The following is a 22,145-nucleotide window of genomic DNA, read 5'->3' as shown; positions in this document are numbered from 1 at the left end:
TCAGAACTAAGTTGTGATGTCATTATCTTTGATGAATCATCAAATCCATTGTATGTTACAAAGGAGGTGTGAGGGGAATATTAACATGATATGGTTTACTTAATTCACAAATATGTCCTTGCTGCTGTAAGACTGTGACAGGCACTTTCAACTATACAATGCAATCAAAACGCAAATAAAAATTAACATTTTGAACAAGAGGTTGCTACATATGGAAGTAATTACGAAAATGTGCATATACGTGGTCTTGTCTTAAAACACGGTGGTTAAGAAAAACACGTTTTAGATTTTAAAAACGATACTGAATATTTCGGGGGGGGGGCATACCTATATGACGTGGGAAACTAGAACTGCGCATATGTGAATACCATTTAAATTTTGGTTCGTTTCAAGACTACCCAGATTGTACTCTTTGTTTACATAACATAAACTGGGAGCCACTGACCATGTCAGGGTGTGTGGTAAGGATACGTGCGTAGTTTATATTGGCAATATCGTCTATTTATTGCTTTATTTGTGTTCATTTTTTAATAATATAATTTTCTGAAAACACGAAAAGCATTTTTTAAAATATGGTTCAAACAACCTCTTTAAAAAAAGAGTCGATCAGAGCTGCCTCCCCCTGTGCAAAGTCAAGAACAAGCTAATGGTACATTCCGGCCCAGCTCCTAGCTGTTTTTGTATCCGCTTCAGAGTGGGTTCAACCGCCAACTAAGTTACGCTTTGCCATGTCACCGAAAAGAAGTTAGAGCCTGCATTTATTTGATGAAAAGTGGATGTTCGCTGACATTCCAACACCCGCCGTTGGATGTATGACATTAACTAAGTGCGTGTTCGAGCTTTTTAAAAGTAGATCCTGGCTATATTTGCGCTGTTGTTTCTTTTCGTACACAGTGAACGCCACACAGCGAAGCTACAAGACTCATGTTTTCGTCCAGCCAAGAGGAGCACTGCGCCCCCTCCAAAGACCCAGTTAAATACGGCGAGCTGGTCGTTTTGGGGTAAGTTCAGGGGAGGGGGGAGAGAACAAGTCCTGTGTTATAATTTGATGGACAGTGCTAAAGCGACCTCTTTACGCGGAAGAAGTTTCACAAGAATACTCACGCCGTAGCGAACAAACTTCGCTCGACGACTTCACTGAAATACCCTTTTTAGTAAAGAAAACACTACATTTTACATTTGGCTTTTAAGACGCCAAAGCATCGTATGGTCATGTTTCTTTTCAAACGGACACTTGTGTTTTTCAGGTGTGTACATTGAAATTGTCTCCTGGGTTGACGTTGTACGATTTTTGTGGGTCTCGGGTCTTTTGAGACGGATTAACGGACTGCGTGCATACGTGTGGTCTGATAGCGACACGATATAATCGAGCCGCACAACGTTGGTTACCCCGTGGATTGAATGCCACGCTTCCCACCCACCTCAGAAGTTATACTCACGGGGTTTGAGGAATTCGGAAGTGGAGATGCACCCCCTCCCCCATACCCCATAGTTCTTCCCCATTTTTAGCTCACTACTCACTCACTCGCTTACTTTCAAGGCATTTCAAGTATGTGATGTGTCTTTCTGAACACTAGGGGCTCCATCTAAAAGGAGTACACATATATAAGATGAAGAAGAAATATGGAACAATGAAGGTAGTATGGTGTGTGTATAGAGGGGTTGGAGTTATTCTGCATATTCCACAATGCATTGTCGGCTGACATATTGGAGGGCAAGCCCTGCTAACTCGTGTCATTTGTCATTGGTCATACCTTGGGCGTGTGTCACTGTTGTCTGTAATAGTCGTAGGGAGAGGCCGAAAAGGTTTCTACAGACTGTCAAAGTGATTTGATGCCCAACCAGAAGAAAAGTGAATGATGAAGATGAATTTGGCTGTCGACCCCTCTTTTGAACTGTGAGCTTTTGCTATGGTTGCAAGGCACAAACATCGCCGTCGGTTAGCATTCTTGAGAGAACTTTACATTTAAACGTGTCCTCGTTAATAGTTATCATAAGTGGAGGTTTCTTGTTTAATCACTTGTTTTACCTGCCAATTTTGCATGGAACAATATCTTGGAGTGACAAATAAACAACTTAATGTAAGAACGGTTTGCCTCTTAATTGTAGAAGTAGTTGTCAAGTGCCTGACCACAACGGATAAGTCTTCAAGACTTGATGAGAGCACGTGGAGTTCATTTGTCTCCCTCGTCGCAACACTGTAAAACATGACTTTGGATGACTCCTACTGTAAGACTATTGTGCACAGACACACAGTACACCTAATAATTGACAAGATAGTCACCCTGGGCAGTACTTAATTTCGAGCCATCAATCAAGTCTTGCTGTTGAGAGTTTATTAGGATCTAAATTTCCAATGAAACGCTGTATACCGTTGACTCGCCTGCCTTTCTGAAGTCCCTGTGTACTTCTCTATTGCTACAGATTGTCAAAGTTTACGAAAAACTCGTAGTCTCGTAAATTAATCTAAATCTTTACACTTGACAGCATACCGGCGTTTGCAATGAAAAGGAGAAGTTGCCCAACACTATGGTCAATTGCCTCGGATTGTGGGATATGTTACTTACTATTTTTAGCACAAAGGTCGAATCCCACAATATAAAGATAAATATACGGTTGCCATATTACATCTGTGTATCAACTGCAAATGAAGCAAGTAAAATTACAAGACTGCTTCTTTAGAGTAACACGAGTTATAAAACTAAAGTTACGGGACAACGCAAGTGAGTTCATCATCCATTTTGAAGAACATGATTTGCAAACGGCTGTGTTGTCACCGGTATTTATCATAAACTACCACCACACCCACAAGTCTGACATAGCTCCATGTCCTTTACGGAATATATATGCGAGTACTACTGGTAAAGTAGTGTCAGTGTGAAGCACCACCCCCAAGTCTCCGAGTACAGATGTTAAGCATTGTCACTGTCAGTATAAGTCCATCCCGACTTACTTAATCTTTAACGTAGGGTTGAATGATTTTGAAAAATAATATAATGGCAATTTTTTTAAATTTAGTTCGTGTTACTTATAGAACAACATTCTCTGTGCAGTCAAAACAAACATAGGCTAGTAATAATATTAAGTTGAAAATATGACGACACATTTATATTTAATATCATATTAGGTCAGTATTCCAGTTCCTCGAGAGCCATATCCTGCCAGTTTTAGATCTCTCTCGACTTCAACATACCTGATTCAAACGATCATCTGATCAGCCAGCTCCGTTGAAGCTCAGAATTAGAATTAACCGTGTTCTAAAACGGGCAGGATATGGCTCTCGAGGAACCAGCGTTCTCCTTCCCCTGTATTAGGTCCTCATATGCTGCAGTTTTTTGATTTATTTAGTTTTTTATGGCTTGTTGAAAGTGACACCGTTGTTCTTTTTCGACACTGTGGGATAACCATATTGCCGTAATACTGCCCAACCCTACCAACACACATTTCCATGTAATATGACACGAAATATAATACCCGACGTCGCGGGCAAGCCAAGGAAGTCCCGAGACTTGTGAAAATAAAAATAGAACAATAAAATACGTTTAAAAAAGATATCGATAGATAGAAGTCTCCAGCACGCCCGTGACCCTAGTGTGGATAAACAGTTCGGTAAATGTACGGCTGATCAGTAGATAAGCGACATGCTTGTTTAAGATTTGAATGTGTGCAAGGAAGCAATGCATCAAAAGTATGGCTACAACAGAATGAACGTGGAGTTCAAAGCTCTCCAAGGAATTGAAAGCAAGCCCCAGAAATAAGGGCAAGGTGCATGTGTTTACATGTAGTTTTCATCCCGGCAGCTAGATGTTGCGGTCAGTCAGGTTATGTTTACACTGCGGGGTGTGATGCCCAAGTCAGACTTTCTTTTTTGTGTTTTTTTTTTTTGTGTTTTTTTTACAAATCCGTTCTCGTTCACATTACCAAAATAAATGCATCCTCTAATGCTAACTGAACGCGTCCATGATGTCATACGCATGCGCACAAAGCACGACGTCGAGGGCCACACAAAAGACGACGAGAAACGGCAGTAAACATGACTCAACATTTAAGGGCTCTTTTTTTTTAATCATCTTGTATCGACAGTGGAGAGATGCGGGAGGTGGTGGAATTTTTATGGGAAAATAAGGCTATTTGCCCAATGGTTGCATTGAATAAGCAAGCAAGTTATTCTTGTAAGGTGCTGAGGGCCACGCAGGATAGAAAATGTATCGTCACTGATTGGTTTGACCAATATAATGTGTCATAGTCTTTGTGCTTTGGGTTTGTGTAACATTTGTTTCGGAATGGACTGATATGAAGTTGTGACAGATTTGTTTTGTCCCTCGCCCTCCTACACACCCACGTCAGACTGCTTCTTCTGGGAGACAAAAAGTACTGCCCCTGGAGGAACATGTGGTGTGTTTGAAGTCGTTACTGTTTCATCTCTAATGAGACACAAAGATGCACATTTGATGGGTGTATAATCACCTCATGTGACACCTTCCGTCTCATTGATAGCAAAATTGGGGGCAGAAAAGCGAGCTGACAGCATGGAACAAAGAACAGCGATTCCCTCAGTGGTCTGTCGCCATGAGGGCCATGACGAGGATCGCTTGGCCTCGTCACTTGACTGCACGGACTCAACCGGTGCTGGTCGGCGAGGGCGTGGGGAGGCGGGGGGGCTGTGTGGGCATCCTGGAAATGAAAGGATGGATTGATCAGGGCCTAGCTTTTGCTTCTACTCAGCTTCCTCTGTCCATTGTGGCATAGAGACTGGGCCTATTGATTGAACTTAGTATGTTTCTCCCATAAAGAGCGACTCATTGAAGGAAATATACAAATCAACTTGGGGACATCTATGGCACACGCTAACTCTTGATTGTTTAGATGTCAACAACGTTGGGAGCATATTCAGACTTGATGCTGCAGCTCTTGTTGAGTTTGTAGTGTATCAGTCGGATGGATTCTTGAGACCATGGCAGCTTGAGTCAGTTCATGATACCCATTACACTAATTTTGCACCTTGGCCTCTCCAACACGCACGTGCGCGCACACACACACACACACATACATACATACTTTTAAGGATTGGTACAAACACTGATCATTTTGACAACAATCAAATCTATGCGTTGAACTTTCCTATCAGCAATTGAGTTTTTACGATGTTGTCATGTCAGCGTACCCCTTAGGAGTCTCTGCTGGCTGCCTAGTGCAACTCTGCATGGGTGACGGGCAACATAGCAGCATTGTCTGTAATCCTCACCGCTTAGCATTGTAAGGTAAATCCTTTGTCTGGCAGAGGTTAAAAAAAGAAAGCCGTCTTAATTGGAGTGCAGATAGTGAGCACAGGTGGTGGTGACATGTTGTTATCGGTTTTAAAATTGAAGCCTAGCACTTCATAGTAATGGTTGAATGTACTGTTGGATGGATTTATATCAATTGGTTGTTGGTTGTGACTGTCACCTCGTTATACTGTTTATTACTGTGTGTATGGCAGTTGTTGGCAGTCTGCAAAAAAAAATTAAAAAGTCAATTTTTAGATAGTTTTAGTTTAATATTTCGGGGTTGGAAAGTGCACCATTAAACGATGCCGCGATAAGATGTCTGCTTGTAGTCATGGCTCCATTTTTGTCTAAATGATGCTTATCGGCTTTTTGCACCCGAATTGGTCAAATGGACCACTGGAGCAAGTGCAGATTGTGGAGTATAGCACTGCGGCATTCCGTTACAAGGCACAGCAACAAAGTAAGATAAAATTAGCGTGTGCGTTTATTTGTGTCATTTCTTTCTTGCCTTGTATCCTCTAATGTTACAGCAATGTGGTAATGAACCAAGGTATGCGAGTCTCATGGGATATCATGGGACCTCAACATGACTTAATAAATGTTTTTTTTTCCCCAAACTGGACACCCTCAAGAACATTTTTTTTTTTTTAAAGAGGCTCCACTGTAGAAACATCACGAAACGCAATACATTTGACAGTGCATCCACTTTCCATTCCGCTTCATTAAGAGCCCATCCCAGCCACACATCCACTCTGCCAAAATTTAAGGTTCTGTACTTTGCACATGTTTACAATACAATACATGCTGATTTATATAGCGCTTTCACAACAGCGGCAGCTGTAACAAAGCGCTTAACATAACAGTTAACATAAAGTAAAATAATAAACACAACACATAACATAAAACACGGACAGTCATGCAGTTCTAACCACTTTTCCATCACACGCTTTGTAGTTTGAAGCAGTTTGAGATGAAAGAGGAGAGAATCAAAGTGTCCTTTAACCAGTGGATCAGAGACCACCAAATGAGTAAAATAGAATATTATTCAGTGCTTTAAGGTCCATTCTTCCTGTTGAATGCAGTACAGGCAACGTAGGACTGTTACTTAATCGTATGTATTATACAGGCTGAACCAGTTGCCTACTATTTTTACACTTGTCTGTGCCTCTATTTTGTAATATGAATAATAAGATAAGATAAGAAAACTTTTATTAGTCTCACAATGGAGAAATTCCAAATTCACAGCAGCAAAGTTATGAAAGGAAGAAGTAGAACAACAAAATATAGGAGCTGCTGGAAAGGCAGCCACTCTCGCGGCACCATTTTGAAGTCAAAATAACAAAAATAACACAACACAACACATAGGACACAGACAGTCGTAATATGAATAATACTGTATTCTTCCTCTGGATGGTTGTATTTTATTATATGTTTTCTTTAATCCATTTAATTGTGTTCTTATCTTAAACAGGTAAAAAAAGAAAAATGTATTTATTATTTATAGTGTTTTAAAAGTCTATGTAGTTAATGAAGTTTTGACTCCAAAACTGTGAATTGACACCGCGTATTTTGAGCCTTTGAATGCATTAATTAAATAATTTGGTTGTTTGGATAGTCGTCTCTTGTACCATCCAGTCCCGCATTACCTCTCAGTGGGTGCCTTGTCCAACAGGCCAGCTTTGTGCTCTGGGCTGACTTGTGTTTCAGTGCCTGACTAGCCATGTGGACCATTATTAATTATAATCTGCATAGGCTTGTCACAAACTAATCTTTATAGAATTGATTATACAATAGGTTAATCCATTGATTATTCAAGTAACGCTTGCCTGCTCTTTATCTTTTTTGTTCACATTTCCCACATTAATCACGTCTCTTAACACACGAACGCTCATCACCGCACAACACTTAGCGATGAGACACAGGCAGGAACCTAAGCTAAGTTAGCTGGAGAGACTTTTGTCCTCCATCAATCATCTCCAGCTGGTCCAGAATGCTGCTGCTCACCTCTTGCTCACCTCTTGACTGGTGCTTGTAAGAGGGAGCACATAACTCGTACTCTGGCAGCCCTTCACTGGCTACCTATACATTTTAGAGATCTTTTTAAGATCCTATTATTTGTATTCAAATCTTTAAATGGCCTCGCCCCACCTTACCTCTCTCCTGCCCGGTGCTGAGAACTAAGCGGAAGCTCAGAGGCGATCGAGCCTTTTCTGTAGCTGGTCCCTCTATTTGTAATGACCTCCTGCTGAACGTGAGGTATGCCCCCTCGCTGTCCATCCTCAAAACTCATCTTAAAGCTCATTTTTATTTGGCTCCTGACTCGGCATGAGACTTGATTTTTTTAGTTTGACTGTTTTTGTGCTTTCTACTATCTTTGTTATTAAGTTATTCTTTGTTGTTGTATGAATTACTTTTGCTCCACGTACAGCGCTTTGTATACAGCGGTGGTTGTTTTAAAGTGCTCTATAAATACAGCTAAGTTGAGTTAGATGACCAGCTGGTAATTGGTGGTTGGGGGTTGGTGTGCAAAATGGAAGGGAACAGACAAGGCCATGAGAATGTCTGTAGATGTCTCACCTACACACCCAACAAACCTGACGTGCATCTCAAAAGCTGCTCCTATGCGGACGGCACACAGCAAAAACAAGCTGCACTATGCACTGTGCACACCAACACAACTCACAGAGTGCATGATGTAATAAGCAACTGCATTCAATGTAATGCTTAGTGTGCTAATAGGGTGTGTGCGCTAGATTTCCAAAGTGCCTTTTGAAGCACATGAATGTTTCTTGCTCTCTCGGTTTATTTGTTATATGATTAGGAGAATTATGTCTGTAATTCCCACTTGACGCATCCCGATGCTGCTCCAAAAATCTCTATTTCAATTTTTTTGACCATGTATTTACTATCCTTCACTTTACCCCACCCCCTCTCTACGACAGGTACAATGGCTCCCTGCCCAATGGGGATCGCGGTAGACGGAAAAGCAGATTTGCGCTATACAAGAGGACCAAAGCCAATGGTGTTAAGCCGAGCGCCGTGCACATCCTCAACACACCCCAAGACAGCAAGGTACACATTTGAAAAATAGAACAACACAATTACCTGCTTGTGTTTTGATTTAGACAAACATGTCTGCTTAAGTAGTCCTAAGTGCAGGTACCTTTTTTTCCAAAATGAATGAATGCGCATGAACTCTTTTTGTTTGCAGATCTCATTGATGATAACACTCATTCTTTGTAAGGCCTCACAGTTTACTTATCTTTCCCCTAAGAGGCTGCCACAAACCGCCTGGTCCAGTAAAACATGTCAGCCTTCCTGCATTCTTCTCTTTGGGCGCCTGATTAAAATGCCAGAAGAGTTGCTTACCTTTGCACCCTCTGAGGGCCCATACTCTACACGTTTGCCTGTAGTTTAGCGCAGGCCCATGCACTCATGTTACTCTCACCATGTGGAACTTGACCCCTGATGCCTATCGATTTTGTATTGCAAGTCTTTCACTGCAGAGAATCCACCTCTGTGAAACTGTAGTGATCTATCAAAGTTACATGCATATAGGCCTGTCATATTAAAAACCAAAACATTTTAGGATGATATATTTTCCCAGAAATTAACACAATACATTATTGTGCCGTTGCTGGTTATTCTTATGCCACTGACATGACTTTTGAGCATAAGAATTTAAGTACATCGTTTTTAAGAGCAATTCATTTTTAATTCTCAAAAAAAATATTGAACACTGGCAGGCCTCCAGACTATTTTTTGGGACTAGGAGTGCCCCTAACTCAAAATATTAAGGGTGCAAGCAGAACATTTCAGGGTGCGCACTGTAAATTGACTTTCAAAGTACATTACATTCCACTTGCTTATTCACTCATAATAAGCAGCAACTGATGCTAAGCAGAATATCCTGCCTTCTTTTGTCATGACAGTTGCCTCACAAAAACGATTTGGACTCATTACTAGGATTGGTCTCTGGCACGTAACATTAACTGAGGAGCAAGTCAGCACTGGTTGTCCTATTTGCCATTGTTCAGCATTTACAAAAGTAATCTGAAACCTGTGGATTTGCACGAAAACCCCAAGAACCGCCTCTATTCACAATTTAGCCAGTCACAGTCGGACTAGGTGATTTGGTCTTAAAATACAATCTATGATGTCAAACTATAAAAAGCTATTCATCCTCCCGACCATGTGTTAGGACGCGAAGGGAGGAGATGACCAAGTGTTTGCAGAGAGCTATTGTCACATCATGGTTTTAGGGTTACTGCTGGAATAAGTTAAGATATTGCTCATGTTTTCTTTAATAAACACACCCCTTCTTATGTTTAGTTCAACTTCTGGTTCTATTGTTTTAGTCACACTTTTCCTCTGATTGTACAGCTACCCTTTTGTGGTGGGATCACAAGAAAAAAAATGTAAAGAAAAAAAATTGTGGGGGGGGGGGTAATCCTTTTAAATGCTCACTGAATTCATCTTGCATAATGTTGTTTTGAACTTGTGGAATGCTTTTACAACAGAAGGAACAGGGTCTGTTACCTTAATTGTCTGCTCCTCCCCCTTTTGCCTCCCTGCCACATGCTGTTACATACCAAGTTGGGGATCAGGAGGGCGAACAGAAGAGGAAGTTGTCACAGTTGACTGACCCTCGGCTCCCAGCTGTGCACACACCGGTCAGAAATAGCCTGAAGAAAAAGAGGAGCGTGCTAAACTTAATTTGAGGGAAGCCTTCCTTAAGGGAGGAGTAAAATGTTGGGAGAAGTCAGCCTCCGGGGCTTCTCCACAGCACTCCTCCAGCCCACTGTCATTCCCCCCTACAGTGACAGTCACACTGTTGAGAGGTTAAGTACGTATTGGTGCTTACCGTTGCTTAACACAAGTACAATATTAAGGGCCTGTCGTGATGTCAACCTGCAAAAGCAGTCCTCTTTTCTCTCTCAATATTACCTCCTGAATTATTTTATATACTGTCCACTGCCACATGATGGTATTTCCAGACAGAAAAAGAAAATCCTGTTGCATGGTGTGCTTACGGGACAATCTGATACGATTTGAACTTCTCTTTCCACTTTGATAGTGTGAAAAGTAGTTCAAAATCTTGCTGAGCCTGACTTTTTTTTTTCCTTTTCCCCTTCATTGGTTCTCCTTCACTTACCAAGGCTGCGCATTCAATAATAGAAGACAATGTTAATCAATGTTGATGGATTAATTTCACTCAGCACACTCATATGTTGTGCGTGACTCTGCCTCCTCCACAAGCCAAAAAACATGATTACCAACAAGTCAACATCACACTTATGCCCTTGTGAAGTCGACAAAGAGACTACCGGCAGTTGAATAACTGTACTAGAGAGAGCGAGAGAGCTTCAATGCTTTAAAAGCGCTTGGGAGGAGTAAAACAAATCACAAACTGATTTTTTCTTTTTTAACAGGGTCCCGAGTGTGTGTGTGTGTGTGTTTTATTTTTTTAACCTATTGCAGGTGGGTCTGGAACGTAACGGATGCGATAAACGCGGGTTCACCATCGTGCTTTTGCTCGTTTTTGCCGCTGAACAGGTGGAGCACAATTTCTGTGGGAAACCAAAGTGTGATGACAGTTGTCCCTAACCCGAAAGCTGCGGCACTGTTGACCCACTTTCTTCCTCCTTTTCTCTCGCACGTGACAAAGGGAGGAGGTTGTTGGTGGGGGAGTGGGTTTGTTTTGGGGGAGTGGAATTTGCAGATTAGAGTGGCATGTGGTAAAGCGTCTGGAGCTGAGCGGATCTAACTTGCATTGAGCCAGTCTGGTGGGTCAGCAAGTTGGAGCAAACCGATGCCCATGTGCAGTTTATGGTCATTGCCATGGGAGCGTTATCTTGCACACATTTCTCACTTTTTCCTCCCATGTATTTCTACTGCAGACCTTTTGATTTCATGAACAATGGTTGCAAGAGGCTGTTGTTTAATAAGTTCTGCGTAAACGTCTGGAAGCATGTACAGTTCCTTGCGTCACAAAGAATAAGCATGTACTAAGTTGCTTGTATTTTATTGTGTGTATTTATTTTATATTTGATTTTAGGCTGTCAACTCCAAAGGCCAGCACAGCATCTCATACACACTGTCCCGCAACCAGACAGTGGTGGTGGAGTACAGCTATGATAAGGACACCGACATGTTTCAGGTGGATTACTTTTATCTGCATAGTATCAGCTTCTTCTGCTTGATTGTGCATCTTCATTTCACGGTGACCGAATGAAGAATAATACTGTCTGAATTTTGACGCATAAGAGTGTTTCCAAATTAGAGCAACTGTTTTTTTAAAAAAAAATGTAATGCTGTTCATTCACCCTACATATTCACTTTTTGCCAAAATATTTCATTCAAAAAAATCCTATCATTCGACCACAAGTGAGAGTCTAAATACTTGCTGCAAAGTTGTACTGCTCCATGAAAACTGAAAAAAATATATCTGTACTTTTTTTTTTTTTGGGTCACCACACACCAGCGTGTACATGTTAAAAAGTTCATTCTTGCACATCTGCTACCACTAAAAGTAATTACATGACAATATTGTATTAGATTAGCGTTGTGTTAGATTTCTGAACAATGTTCACCCTCCTGCAAATAGATTGGCCGTTCCACTGAGAGTCCCATAGACTTTGTGGTGACAGACACAATAGCAGGAGGCCAGGAGGGCGAGGAGACTCCCATCACACAGAGCACCATCTCACGTTTCGCCTGCCGGGTCGTATGTGAGCGGAACCCTCCCTACACCGCTCGAATCTTCGCAGCCGGGTTTGACTCATCCAAGAATATTTTCCTCGGGGTAATTTACTAGTAATACCATACAGTATCTTTTTAATAGCACTGCCTCTGTTCTGAAAGTGTATGCTTACCAGTCAGTGTGTTCTCATGAGAATTTTAGTGAGATACTTTCAAAGAAGGCATCCTACATTTGACAGCAATTCTTTTTTTGCCTCTTCAACCTAATATTTTTACATGATTTAAAAACGGTTGCATTTTCTTAAAATTCTATAAAAAACTAAGCTTGTTGAAATATGAAAGGGACTTTGTTCTCACAAGAACGCTACACCAACACCAGTTTTTTTGTGCATACAATACGTCACTGAACATGTTCATGTGTGCGTCTTTGTTTCCCAGGAAAAAGCTGCAAAGTGGAAGAACCCTGATGGTCAGATGGATGGTCTGACAACCAATGGTGTTCTGGTGATGCACCCCAAGGGCGGATTTACGGAGGAGTCCAAGCCCGGCGTGTGGCGGGAGATTTCTGTGTGTGGGGATGTTTACACCCTGAGGGAGACGCGCTCTGCACAGACTCCGGGAAAACTGGTCAGTGCTTGCTAAACATACACACTGGTTGTCTAGCACACATGACAACAATCTCCAGTCCCTTTTATACAGTCTGTCTGCGGTTTGGAGTAGAGTGGAAAGACAGAAACCTTATCTTGCATAAAAAAACCCCATCCAGGTCCGTCTACATTTAGCAAAAACACACTTGAACTTTTCAAAATGCACATGTGAAAGAAAATGCTGGTACTGAGGCTTTAATCAAGGATACTGAACAGATCCAAATACTTGTCACTTTTGACACAAAACTGCTAGAAAACGGAATCTCGTATTTTATGTACATTTTTTAAAAACTGTCTTTGTTTTTGTGTGACTATTTTTGACTGCATGTGCAGCACTTTGTATGAAACGATTGTTGTTTTTAAAGTGCTCTAAAAATAAAGTTAAGTAGCGTTGAGGTGACACCCTACCCCGCCTTGCCTCGACAAGGCACATGCTTGTGTCTAACATGCATACACAATGACACTACCATTCTTGCAACATTTTTTTTCTGCAGTTAGTTTTTTTTTTTTTAATAGATTTTGTATAAATATATTTTGGTGTGCTTTATGGGTAAAACAAATTGTAAAATATTTTGTAATGTGGTCTCTGGATTGAACATTTTCACACATTGCATGTGGTTGTGAAAAGGATCCGCTGCGAGAAATGGGAGTTCATTTAAATTCTGACGTTCCCACTGCATTGGTTATCGTGTTCCAACTTGCTGAGAACAAAAAAAAAATCTGATGAGCACCTGTATGAAGGAGTGCCATATCGTGCTAACATAGTTAATAATAGCTTTTTCGTCTTCAGGTGGAGAATGAAAGTAATGTCCTCTTGGATGGCTCGCTGGTGGATTTGTGCGGTGCGACCTTGCTGTGGCGCACCGCTGAGGGTCTCTTTCACACTCCCACCCAAAAGCATCTGGAGGCTCTTCGTCAGGAGATCAATGCGGCGCGGCCCCAGTGCCCCGTGGGTCTGAACACCCTGGCCTTCCCCAGCATGCAACGCAGCCGCGCCCTTTCCTGCTTGGAGGACAAGCAGCCTTGGGTGTACTTGGCGTGCGGCCACGTGCACGGTTACCACAACTGGGGGCATCGCTCGGAGCAGGAGCCCAACACCCAGCGAGAGTGCCCCATGTGTCGCGTGGTCGGCCCCTACGTTCCGCTCTGGCTGGGCTGCGAGCCCGCCTTCTACGTGGACACAGGCGCCCCCACTCACGCCTTTGTGCCGTGCGGACATGTGTGCTCGGAGAAGTCTGTTAAGTACTGGTCGGAAATCCCTCTGCCCCACGGCACCCATGCCTTCCACGCCGCGTGCCCCTTCTGTGCCACCCAGCTCAGTCTCACTCAGGGCTGCTCCAAGCTGATTTTCCAGGGCCCCGTGGACTGATGTGAGGGGCGGATTCTGCTCTTGGGCAAGAGTGATAACATGCTGTGAAACTGTTGATATTATTTTGTTTCCTTTTCCTCACATTAGATCCTCCATGGGAAGCTCAGGTGGTGATAGTATGGATTCGAAAGGCTGTCTGGATGGTCCGTGAAGGCCAAATGCCGGGCCCTTCCCTTCCCAAACCAGATACTGTTTCAGCTATCCTGCCAAGCAATTGCTTTAAAGAAAATATGCTCCAGCACTGGTGGGCGACATATGATTTACAGTAGCTGGTGGATTTTATGCTTTAGGTAGAAAGAATTTATTGTTTTTACTCTTTTTACTCTCAATAACAATGAGCGCGTGTAGGCGAGCCTGAAGCAGGTTCAGTATAGCTCCTGGTGGATCAGAGGTCTCCGAGCCAGACAGCTGGACTGTTGGTTTGAAGAACCTCACGGGTCTGATGCATCTCATGTGCGTGTCATTTGGACCCGAACCCCTTAACAGTATCTCCTAACCCTATGGAGGTGGCTTTTATATGCTTAATATACAGTCAGAATTCAGTGCCTCTAATCCCACGAAGTAGTGGGAATATATTTCACAGAAGAGAGAAGAGTATTTAGTTGAAGGCAAGTGTGGAGCTAGCTTTGCATATGGGTGTAAGGAAATGCCAGCCCACAAGACCCATCTCCACATTTGTATTTGACAGAAGAACTATTTTACTACACTGAGGCCCTCGTACTGTTTTTAATGCAAATGTTAATATATTTTCCTGCATAAATAATTTGTGCGAAATTGTTTCGTGTGTGCGTGTGCTGGACACCGTGGGTGCCCTCGGGCTTTATTTGAAAGAACGGCCCTGCATCACTTCACCCCGAAATCCTCCCTTCTGATCTCTCAGCCCACCAGCCAAACGCTTGACGAGGACCTTGCAGGGCTTGACAATGATTGTACTGGATTACAGCCTCTTGATAGACTAAAAAGATAAGACCTGACACTGTGTAGCGAGCATTATGCATCACTGATAAGTGTGTCTCAGTCCCACACGTGTACTGTACGCCGTCTGCACTGTTGTTGGCTTCATCCTGCGCTGGCTTCAATCCAGCAACTGGGGCGCCAAGAAACCTGGGCATCGCCTCAGCAGCGTGCAGAGATTATACCAAATATAAGGAGGAGCTATTTTCTCTCACACGCAAGAAGCAAAAGTGGTTCTGTCAACAATCCCTAAACCGGGACCGTATCTGCGGCGCAATGTTGACAGCTTTGGTTTCTAGTCGCATGCACCAGCTTCGTGGGAATAATGATATTATCTCACATGATGCCAAATTTGTTCTTTTGTTTTCACGGATGACTCAAAAACGAACTAGCGGATAAAGTGAAAGTTAAAAAAAAATGGGGACAAATCTGTGTATTCTTTTTGTGATGTTAGCTTAACAGCCTGTGTCCATATGTGGAGAATATTGGCAACAGAGTTGATTCTGCGTCCTTCGCAAACAATACCAAGCATTCAAACTGTGAGTTGCTTCCAGTAGCTGCATTCAAGTTGTCTTCCAGAACGATGGATGACTGAGGGGCAAAGCCAACTTGAATTCATCCAAAATGTTTTCCTTTCCCAACAGAAACTTCCTTTAAAAGTTAAAGGAGCTGAGCTCAGAGGTGACGCCATGTTGTCACATTAGACATTAAAAGCCTTTGCAGGGTCAACAACTACGTATGCCACGTCGCAGGCAGTTGCAGTTTTCACTGCACGTTGTTTCAAGAAGAATGTGTTCTTACGGAGCCCCTAAGGGGACATGGAAGGAAAAAAAACAACTTTGCGAGTGAACGCAGTTTTTTTCCCCCTTCCATGTCCCCTTAGGGCACCGTATCAAAGTTAAGGCCCGGGGGCCCGATCCGGCCCGCCACATCATTTTCTGTGGTCCACGAAAGCCAATCAAATATGTCGACTTACATGATGCTTGCTAAAATCTCTTCCAAAAATTTAAAATTCTTTGACATACTAAATAATATTTATAATAATATTTCTTGTTACCAAACCCCTTATGACAGTAACTTAAACAACAGTGGAATAGACCGTTCTTCATTATATGCTTCCACTCATAACAGCCCTCCAAGGGAAACGGAAACAGAAATGCGGCCCGTGACAAAAATGAGTTTTACACCCCTGCCTTAGGGGCACCATAGAAGAAAAAAAACTTCCCTCGCTTTGATGAGCAAGCACTCCATGTTTGTTGTTTTCGGTTACCCGGTCGACGACCCGGAAGGGCATCAACGCGCATTTTAAAAAATAGATTGCGAGATTTCGCAATCTTTACGAGGAAATGCAATCTTTGCGAGAGAATGCAAAACTTTGCGAGGGAACGCTAAACTTTGCGAGGTGTGCACCGTTTGGGGGGTTGTCCACGAATCGTTCGAGCTGATCTTGGGACTGAAAATGGTCATGTTAAAGACTTCTAGCGTTTCCTGGTGCCCATACCGCCAGGCAGCACCCTTGACAGTTACTTGGATGGAGCCAGCACCGCCAATCAAAGAATTGAATACTGAATTGGTGGGGGGTTCTTCGCAGCCAGTGCATCGAGTTCTGGTTATCCCTCTTTACAGACCTCAGAGACAATGGCTTCTTTGTTGGTGGATTCCTGGACAAAAGCATACTACAATTTTGTTGCATGGGACTGATTCAGGTGAGTTTGTACATTATGATAGCCTCATTTATTAAATGTGTATTTTTGTATGTGAGAGAGTATGTTGATGGTAAAGTGGACTGGGAATACATCGGAGTAGAAGGAAGATAGTGGTGTGTGTGTGTGTGTGTGTGGTGGGGGGGGGGGGTCATAGGGTGAAGATGAAATGACCAACGTAAAGGAAAAGTGGGGAGTAGTACGATGTGGTCAACATGAGAGGGAGTGAGACAAATAAAACAGAAAGGAGGGAGTAGGGAGAGAAAAGCAGCTTAATGCTATAATTTCTTGCTCATCAAAGCTGATATGGCTCTGCAGCTCCTCCTATATCTGTCTGTATATTATTTTCAACAGGATGAGTTGGATGACACTGCGCTAGTTAGGAACAGTCATCTCATCAGGCCCTGAAAGAACATGAACGTCCCCAGTGGTCGGCCCAACGTGATGTATACTTTACTTGAACTTTATGGTCTATGGCACTTCCTCTCCCCAGTTGACAATGAACAAGTTCAACTGTGCAAAAGCCAGTGTGTCTTTCGTTTGACCATGCCTTGTGATCCGGATGTATTTGAATTGTGTGCTTTCTTAATGGCTCAGTCCGATCTGATGTCACCGAAAGATCCGTATCAGGCTGTGAACTTGTATTTGCACCTCAGAGAGGCCATCACCGCAACTCTTTAAGTTAGAAGCATTAAGTTTTCAGGGGTCAGAGACATTAACTGTTGGTGAGAGTATTTTTCCTTTCGAACACCAATCATATTAGAACGGTATTTATATTCTATTATTTTATATTCAAATGTAAACATTAATTACACAAAGCAAGAGCCATCTATGTTTTACTTGGTGTTTGGGTCAAAAGCTATATTATGGCTCCTCAACTTAGATTGTTTCCGTTTTGACATGTACTGTATTAATATCAGTATGGAATTACTGTACATTCAGTAGCAGCCTAGTTGCGCACGCTTGCATGTAAGTTTCGTCATTTTCCTCATGTGAATTTCCTTGGCATCTAAAATCTTCATTGCCAAAATGAATTTTGGGAGATAACAGCTAGTATTTTCTTGAAGGCTGTTTAGTCGCATATGTTGTATCAGCTCTTTTTATCTTATATCACGCTCATCTCAAAATTCACCGTAGAGACCAATTGGTTGAGCTGCATTCCTTGGCGTCTCCAGTTTGAACCACAGGGGGGCACTGTTTCATCAACAATGCCGAATATGGGAATCACGGCAATGATCCTGCTATTGCTAAAACAACTAAGAACCTTAGGGTGTTTTTGTTATTATTACAAACTGAGCAATGATCACGTTTTTAGAGAGCTGAGTAGGCCAAATAAACATGGGGTATAGCTGCTTCTTTAAGGATCCTTATTTATCTAGCATTTTGCTTGTATTATCTACTGTATATTTTACCAAAATCGAAATACAAAGTATACTTTGGTTGAATTGAGTCTTATTGAGCGTCTCGCCTTACATGTCAGAGAACACTGACACAAATGCATAGTAAATTGTGTTGCAAATTGTGTACACACAAGGTGCAGCCCTGAATGCAGAAGTTGGTTTTGGAGACCCCGCTCCCACCATGTTTGTGTGATGCAATGTTTCCAAACCTTTAGCCAAGTCACATGTTTTACGTTGGAAAAACTCTCAGACCACAAAATCACACGATAATGTCACAAATAGTATATACACTGGTTAATTGGCATCGAGTGGAAAAGTAATTGCTCTGCCTGTCAGTATAAATAGCGGGTGTCACGAAGTGGAGGACCCCCAAAAAGCAGGCAGTGGGGAGGAGCAGGGTGAACCTGACGAATTCTATTAATAAAACACAGAAAACTAAATCAAAACAAAAAGTCCTAAAAACAATACAAATCGAATTTGTTCAGACCGTGGAAAAAATCAGTCCCACTTTCTTTTGTCGAAATTGCAAACTTTCTGTGAAGCGAAGACGTTGTACTAAGTTACATTGCAGAAATGCAGATTGAGGGGTGTGGGGGGATGAGATCAAAAGAGTTTGATGTGATGTAAGAAGTGTTGGCAGTTGAGGGAAATATCCCAGTTTGAAAAAAAGAGGCCCACATTTTGAAAGTTACTACCTCAGCTTACTTCAAGCCAGAGGCGAGGAACAATCTGGACTGCTGGCCAATGGCAATCAAAGCGCACATTATTGTCTAATATGTGCCCTGTAATTGATGACTAGCGCTAACGGTGGTACAGCGATGATGTTTCCCCATCAGTCTCGTGACATCATCTTTCCTCCATAATAAGGGAACATGAGGAGGGATTTAAATGCACGTCATCTCAGTGGGCGTCCTGGCTTCCTAATTAACGCTCTTGCCATAAGAGGTGTTCTCACGTGTCACATATTTTTCCTTTTTTTTTTTTTTTTTTTTGGAATGACAGACAGGTGACAGCATGATGCTAATTTCCATCTCTCTGTCGGTGGTTCCCCTGCCTTAAGCGGGCCACTGTTATGCAAATAAACCGTATTGATGTAAGATTTCTTCCTTGATGTTAGAAGCCAGGTTCACGTGCTTTAGTGACGCCTCTTTGGATGATAGCACGAGCAGCATCACCTTCATCATCCCAATTAACCTTTCTTAGGATGCTTTACTTTATAAGCCTACCGCGCTTAATTTGCAGCGCTTCTATTCCAGTCACTCACAAAAGGATGCTCAGATTTTTGACCGTCAGCCTTTTGCACTCATCCATCATCAAAAGTGTCAAAGGGGAAAGTGAACCAAACAGTTAAAAGAAATGATTTTGTTAGTGCTAATGTATTCACTGTGGTGCGTCGCTAAATTATCGAAATTATAATTTTCATGATTATGAAGATAATATAGTTTTCAACACCAAAATGCTAAGATGACGCTTCACATGACGTTAGGCACATGAACGTGTTCCACCGTGACGTACGTACGTTCGTTGTGATCGAATTACCCAGTTGCTATCTGCAAAAAATGATTTTGTCATATTTGTAATGAGAAAAATTGACCTAATTGCTATTGTATCACAGAAAATCCATAGTCAGGTCAGTCATATCTCAAGGTACCACTGTGTTAAATTTTTTTGTACATCGCATTGGCAGTTAATCTTTAATAACTTTATGTTTAAACATTTATTTGGGTAAAATGCTTGGGCACAACATTTATGGGTAATATATTTAATTGAATAATTTAAGTGCATTTTTTTCTTATGTTTAAGCGCAGTGCAAACACTGCATAGTCTTGCGACGGATTCCCATCGCATTATATAGACTTTTTAGAAATGAAACCTCTACCCTCGAGCTTACCTATCACTCGAGAATTGATGGATGGAAAGTTAAAATAAAGAAAATACACCACCATTCCACCATACTGTGTTTCAACAAAGTGCAGCATTTCTATGACTTAGTAGCTGGATGGAAAAGGTTCAATGGGTGTTTCTTTGCATCCTGCCATGCAGACTGTGACAGGTGGCTGCAGGGCCATGCACCAAGCTGACAACAGGACACCTTTCATTGGCAACTTGATGGTTTCAACATCAATTACCCAGCATGTAGCAGAAGCTAATTGTTTGCAGATCTGAGAATAAAAGATAGCGCTCTTTAGCCCCTGCATGAAGTGAACACCAGCGATGTGACAACCCAGCATTTATGTGTCTGATTTTAATATAGTAAACTTGGCCGTGCTGTATTGTATCTGCAGGCAAATTGGACTATGATGACACGTGATGTTGAATTCTGTTTTATACTCATTTGAAGCTCCCAGTTGCGGCCTTGTGAAACACATTTAGGGACTCCACTGTTTCATTGCCACTTACCGGTGTTGAAAATGATATATCCTCGAGCACCTGTTACTCATGGGCCATTAGAATCGTCAAGTCGTCACTTTTCTCCCATTTACGGCGCCTCTGCTACCGGAACACATTTTTGACATTCATTTTTGCGGTGATAGGTCAACATAAGAAATTGAAAAGCATTTATTTTTCAAAATAAAACAAGCCTTTCTTTTGCTTTGGATGACAACAAGCCTAACTCATATAAATCTTAACTGTGAGAGACTGTGGATGACAGGATCATATTGGCTTTTAATTCAGGGGCATGGGGAAATGCTTATATTGTGACCGAGATGGCCAAATGAGATACAATAATATCTAATAGAGCACGTTACTTTCTTCGTATGCTAGCATAGCATAGCCTAGCATGCTATGGTGTAGGTAATGATAACAAATGACATCAAATATTTTTAAAAAAAAGGAAATATTTATCATTTATAGTACAACTATTCATGTGGCCATCCATCCAAACAAGATACTTTAATTATGGAGTTGGTCCTAATTAAATTTTTATCAGTTCAAAAGTAAATGTATTGCTTCCACATGGTGAATGTTTTCCTCCCTCCAGTTTGTCTCCCACTGAAATGATTGCGATAATCATAATTGGGGAAGGGGGTCGTTTTACACACCCTGCCAATAGCCAGCTGGTTCTACCAAGTAATATATCAAACACAATGTTCAGAGTGTATCCTCTGCTGGGAAACGAGATAGGTGATTTATCTGAGCTTCCTGTTGCTCAACAAAATTGAATCCTCTCATTTTAATTGCTCTCTAGTAGGTGTGCTGCTCGGGGCCATGAGAGCACCAGCGCTCCATGTTGTTCCTCTTTGGACCATTATGTTCCATTGTGCAAGATGCCGATTACGTCTCGCTTTATCCTCGTCATCTATCTGACTGGGCATCATTTAGGTAGCCGCATGCTACAAAGGAACAGCAGTCCGCCCTGTTATTAGATGTGTTTGAGTCCCCCCGCTTCTTGTAATGAGAAGCAGATCACAGAGGAGAACTAATCTCTCTGAAGACACACGGACTCATTCAAGACCTTTTGACACTTCATAGAGCATGCGGCAAAATACGATTCACATGTTCAGGTTTGTTAAAAAATGTCTTTTTTATTTATTTATTTATTTATTTTTAAGGAAGGCTATATGCATATCCACCTCTTGCAATGGTGTATATCTACCACAAACTATGATCCCAACGTGGCGGTCGGTTCGAAGACAAAATCCTTAAAATTGCCACCAATGTGTCAGGACTAAAACTAACACGTGGGGTCATATTTACATCAAATACACAAATAGCGGTGTTTTAGTGCAAATTGCTGGATATAGCTTCCATAGAAAAATCGTGATTAGGTGAATTTGTGACTAGCAAACTGTGAAATGGCAGGAGTGCCATGTATACTGCTGGGTCAATGATAATGGTTTGTTGAAGTAGAGTGTAGGGGGGGAAAAAAAATTGATGACCCATAAAGACAATATAAGCATTTTACCTGTGGAGGTAGCATGCCATAAACTAAACTGTGTATATGTTGCTGGTACACATCGCTAAACACAAATACGTACTCACTAACACGTTGGCAACTGCACGAGTAATCAAGTGGCATATAACAGAAGCTAACACTGTCAGATGTTAGATTACGCTTATCTATGCAGTCAACAAAACAATGCAGCGCCATTCATGTACAA

The 22,145-nt window shown here is 41.9% G+C and overlaps 1 protein-coding gene and 1 pseudogene across 4 annotated transcripts; both read left to right on the top strand.

The window, feature by feature from the left end:
- Positions 1-684: 684 nt before the first annotated feature.
- On the top strand, positions 685-15,345 carry peli2 (pellino E3 ubiquitin protein ligase family member 2). 3 transcript variants are annotated; one of them, XM_086127746.1, is made up of 7 exons: positions 685-826; positions 895-1,001; positions 8,210-8,339; positions 11,326-11,427; positions 11,875-12,072; positions 12,408-12,596; positions 13,407-15,345. In XM_086127746.1, exons 2-7 carry the CDS (start codon positions 925-927, stop codon positions 13,983-13,985), a joined length of 1,275 nt encoding a protein of 424 aa, XP_085983872.1. In that variant the 5' UTR covers positions 685-826; positions 895-924; the 3' UTR covers positions 13,986-15,345. The 3 variants fall into 3 exon arrangements, with proteins under 3 accessions (XP_085983872.1, XP_085983873.1, XP_085983874.1); XM_086127747.1 differs by having other exon boundaries at positions 691-1,001; positions 13,407-13,986; positions 14,073-15,345; XM_086127748.1 differs by having other exon boundaries at positions 694-810.
- LOC147196251 (uncharacterized) lies at positions 14,080-18,081 on the top strand (annotated as a pseudogene). The gene is made up of 3 exons (XR_015102706.1): positions 14,080-14,128; positions 16,342-16,645; positions 16,997-18,081. The product of XR_015102706.1 is annotated as an uncharacterized LOC147196251 (transcript).
- The last annotated feature ends 4,064 nt before the right edge of the window (positions 18,082-22,145 follow it).

This window comes from Hippocampus guttulatus, chromosome 13 (genome assembly GCF_054856545.1).
Source record: "Hippocampus guttulatus isolate MCC_2025c chromosome 13, RoL_Hgut_1.0, whole genome shotgun sequence".
Taxonomy (NCBI): domain Eukaryota; kingdom Metazoa; phylum Chordata; class Actinopteri; order Syngnathiformes; family Syngnathidae; genus Hippocampus; species Hippocampus guttulatus.
This window is presented reverse-complemented; position numbering and strand designations above follow the sequence as displayed.

Coding starts and splice junctions, on each gene's coding strand:
- peli2 (XM_086127746.1), top strand. CDS start 925: ATGTTTTCGTCCAGCCAAGAGGAGCACTGCGCCCCCTCCAAAGACCCA. Junction 11,428..11,874: donor AGGACACCGACATGTTTCAG/GTGGATTACTTT, acceptor TCCTGCAAATAG/ATTGGCCGTTCCACTGAGAG. Junction 12,597..13,406: donor CACAGACTCCGGGAAAACTG/GTCAGTGCTTGC, acceptor TTTCGTCTTCAG/GTGGAGAATGAAAGTAATGT.